The sequence below is a fragment of the Emiliania huxleyi genome, assembly GCF_000372725.1.
Source record: "Emiliania huxleyi CCMP1516 unplaced genomic scaffold EMIHUscaffold_729, whole genome shotgun sequence".
NCBI lineage: Eukaryota > Haptophyta > Isochrysidales > Noelaerhabdaceae > Emiliania > Emiliania huxleyi.
Genome location: NW_005196536.1, coordinates 17,867 through 21,349, shown reverse-complemented (window position 1 = coordinate 21,349; position 3,483 = coordinate 17,867). Strand labels below are relative to the sequence as shown.

General features: G+C 64.2%; 2 protein-coding genes across 2 annotated transcripts; one reads left to right on the top strand and one right to left on the bottom strand.

The window, feature by feature from the left end:
- Window positions 1-350: 350 nt before the first annotated feature.
- On the bottom strand, window positions 351-1,155 carry EMIHUDRAFT_425376 (hypothetical protein). The gene is made up of 3 exons (XM_005761055.1): window positions 1,038-1,155; window positions 765-916; window positions 351-689 (listed from the first exon to the last, which is right to left on the bottom strand). The coding sequence occupies exons 1-3, from the start codon at window positions 1,089-1,091 to the stop codon at window positions 473-475; spliced, it is 423 nt and encodes a 140-aa protein (XP_005761112.1). The 5' UTR covers window positions 1,092-1,155; the 3' UTR covers window positions 351-472.
- Window positions 1,156-2,498: 1,343 nt separating this feature from the next.
- On the top strand, window positions 2,499-3,127 carry EMIHUDRAFT_249026 (hypothetical protein; the record flags this gene model as incomplete). The annotated part of the gene is made up of 2 exons (XM_005761054.1): window positions 2,499-2,965; window positions 3,115-3,127. The coding sequence occupies 2 exons, from the start codon at window positions 2,499-2,501 to the stop codon at window positions 3,125-3,127; spliced, it is 480 nt and encodes a 159-aa protein (XP_005761111.1).
- Window positions 3,128-3,483: the final 356 nt, after the last annotated feature.

Genomic DNA, 3,483 nt, shown 5'->3' with positions numbered 1-3,483 from the left:
CGCGCACACGGCACAAAAAAAAAATGGGCAAATGCACATGCACATGCACATCCAAATGTCCATTTTGTGTTTTGAAAAGTAAAACCACAAGTTTCGCCAAATGGGGTTTTTTTGGTGGAAAAGGGGGATTAAGGTCCCTGGAGGGGTCGGCCGCCCCACAGATGGGTGTAGGACCTTATGATGTGTGTCCCCCGCAAAAGCTGGGGTTGGAGTCAAAAGAGTTCAAAACAAAAGGCGCCCCCTTTTAACATTAAACCCACCCTAAACCCCCGGGGGGGGGGGGGGGGGGGGGGCGCCTGCCCCTGCGCCGGCGCGAGAGCTCTGGCGCGGGGCCTTGTGACGCCTGAGACTGGAGAATGTGCATGAGATGTCCCAAAGCCCGTCTAGATGCTTAGCGAGCTCTCAGGAGATCCCCACGGTAACTCTCTTCACAGATCACGCAATGGGACGGCATACACGTACAGATGTGCTCCTAGCTCAGTTCTTTTGACTTCTTCCTTGCCACCACCCGCGGGTCCTCGCTATCGTGGATCCGGATGCCGACGATTGAGGCTCGCCGGCTGAGATTGCGCCGCAGCTTGGCCTTCTCCTCTGCCTGCTGTGGCGTTTCGGCCGGCTCGTCGATCTGCCCGCGGGTGCAGGAGAGGACACACACGTATCCAAATGAGAGCATCGACATCCAAGGGATCCTATAGCGGCGGCAAGGCCGACTGAAATCGTTGCCTCATGTGCGTGACGGGTGGCCGACGTAGCAGGAGGTGCACCGCAGTGCTGGCGGCGCGATTCCATACGTCACAACGTGGCCAGGGAACCAAATCATCCACGAGTTCATCCAATCCTCCCAGTAGTTCTCGGAGTAGCCGACCAGGGCGGCGCGGATCACGTCAAATCCCACTCGCTCCTCCACCATTGCTTCCTTCGATTCGGGAGGGAGGATAGGGAGGGGCGGTTGCCAACGCGCGCCCAGAAGGAGTGGGGTGGCGGAGTGCACGCGCGCTGGGAGCCGGCAGCGAGGTGGGGACGAGAGGGTGGATCACCCTAAAGCTGTAAAAGGTGGGCAGGAAGAGGATCGGGTCGACGATCAGATTCATACACAGAATCTTGGTCACGATGTTGCGCAGGCTCTTCCCCGGAAACGTGGGCTCAATTACCCAGTTGATTAGGCCGTACTGGAAGCTACCCTGGAACGAGAAGCCAAAGCAAGCAAAGAGCATCGTGCGGCGCGCGTCCCAGTCGCGCTTCTCAATCACTTTTTGGACAAACATGTCTGCGCAGACGGTCTTGGTGGTGGTCACGCCGACGCCAAACTTGAAAGGGTTGTTGTTTATCCACGCCGTCAGCCAGGAGACCTCCTGGGCCGGCGTGTGAATCCTCCGCACGCTGGCCCTCAGCATTCCGAAAGACCGCGGCGCGCGCGGTCTTGACCTCCGCGCGCTGGCCCTCAACATCCCGCCGGATCCCGAACCGCGCCGGATCGGATGCGGCACAGCAGTATTTCTTTCGCGGCAGCTTAGGGGGGGGGGGGGGGAGAGAGTACTTGGAGGGAGGGATGGGGATCGGCTGAGTGACGACGCGTGCCGTGTGCCAGCAGAGTTGGGCGCGCGCGGCGTGACGGCGCCCGCGAGGGAAGGCGCGGATGCAGCGGCCGCCGGCGGTCGTACCGCCTGCCAGACAGCGCAGCAGCGGCCAGCGCAGCGGCCGCCGGCGCAGCAGCCAGAGCAGCCGGTGCGCGCCTTGCGAGGCGAGTACTGCCGCCCGGCAGCCTTGAGGCGGCCGGGCGGCAGTACTCGCTCGAGCTTTGCGAGCCGTGCGCGCGCCGAGGCGCGCACGGCGCGCGCCCGCCCGGCTGCCAGTAGGAGGCGGCGCAATATGGCCTATAGTACAGCCCTTGAGGAGGAGGAAGAGGCTGGCTGGCAGTGCTGTATGCCGCCGAGGGGGCAGTTTTGGGGTGCTGTCCCCATCCCAGGGGGCTGCAGAAGGCGTCCGCAACCGGGACAACCCGCCCCCCCAGCCGAGGCCGGTCGAAGCCCACTTGACCACAGCCATGAGGAGTCCTCTTGGTGCTCCTAGCGGCCGTTCAAAGCACAAAGGTCGGGCGCGCGCCGATGGGGGGGGGGCGGGGGGTCTTGGATCTTGCTTGCTCCACACCGAGCGCCATCGGTCCGGACCGCCGCCTCTCTGCTCGCGCGTCACCTCGAGTCCCTTCCCACTGCTTGATCCAACCCTTGGCCCTCTGATGTCCAGTGCGGCACACACATGTACTCTTGGTGTGTGTGCTGTGGGCCCTCCTTGTCTCTGCAATAGACCGTGTGAGGTGAGGGCCTGAGAGAAAGACTTCCCTGCCATGTCACTGTCGGCTGGTCGTTGGCTGCCGCTTTCCCCTGGGGTTCGGCTCGGGACCAAAACGCCACCCCAAACCTCATCACCCTCACTCCAACGGAGACCGAACCAACGACCGACCCGGCAAGTAAGACACCCCGACCAAAAGCCCTCGCCAAATGTCCAACAAGGCTGCGGAGCTCAAGGCGCTCCGCCGGCAAGACGACACCGAGCGCCGCCGCATCCTCTCTCAGCTCGCCGAGGACAAGGCCGAGCGCGAACAGCGCCGCCAGGCGGCTGTGCAAGATCCGGCTGCGCAAGACCCGGCTGCGCAAGGGCCCACGCCGCCGGGCAAGGGCGCCGCCGGGCCCTCCTCGACAGCAGGTCCGTCCACGACGACGGCGCTCCTCGTGCGCACCGCGGAGGGCGCGCTGCGCGCCTCCTTCTCCGCCGACTCGACCCTCCTCGACGTGCGCGCCTGGGTGGACGAGTCGTGCCGCGTGACGGCCGCGTCGGCGATGTCTCCCCCGCGGCCGGTCGTCGGCGGCGGGCGCGTGCTCGTGAGCACCGAGCAGACCGAGGCGCTCCGCGCCGGCCGCGAGTTCTTCGAGCAGCAGACCGCTCGCATGCGAGAGGAGGCCCGCTCGTCTCGCGCCGCGCTCGACGCCGGCAGCGGCGGCACCGACCGGCGTGGAGGAGGCGGAGGTGGCGGGGGCGGGGCGGCGCCCGCGGCGGCGGCGCCGGCGCGGACCTACTTTGTGGTGGCGGGTGGCCTTCCCGGCGAACCGCGGCGAGAGTACTTGACTGAAGAGGCGACGGCGTCCACATTGCCCTTTGCCCTTGCCCTTGCCCTTGCCCCTTGCCCCTGCCCTGCCCTGCCCTGCCCTGCCCTGCCCTGCCCCTGCACTGCCCCTGCCCTGCACTTGCACTCTCCGCCCCCCCCCCCTCCTCCTAATATTATTTTTCCCTCCCTTTCTCTTTTTTTCCCCCCCTTTTCTTCCCTTTCCCCCCCCCTTCGTTTTCTTTTTTTCCCCTCCTTCCTCTTTTCTTTTTCTTTCTACACTTCTTCTCTCTCTTTTCCTGTCTGTCTCAATTTTCTATTCGCCCTCTTTTCCTTGTTTACCCTCTTTCGTGCTTCGCTTTTTTTTTCCCCCCCTCTTTTTT

What these genes read in the sequence shown, in the direction of transcription:
- EMIHUDRAFT_425376 (XM_005761055.1), bottom strand. Translation starts at nt 1,091, where the DNA reads ATGAATCTGATCGTCGACCCGATCCTCTTCCTGCCCACCTTTTACAGC. An exon ending in CCACCTTTTACAGCTTTAGG is followed by an intron (nt 917 to 1,037) that starts GTGATCCACCCT and finishes CCCGAATCGAAG; the next exon opens with GAAGCAATGGTGGAGGAGCG. An exon ending in ATCGCGCCGCCAGCACTGCG is followed by an intron (nt 690 to 764) that starts GTGCACCTCCTG and finishes CCGCCGCTATAG; the next exon opens with GATCCCTTGGATGTCGATGC.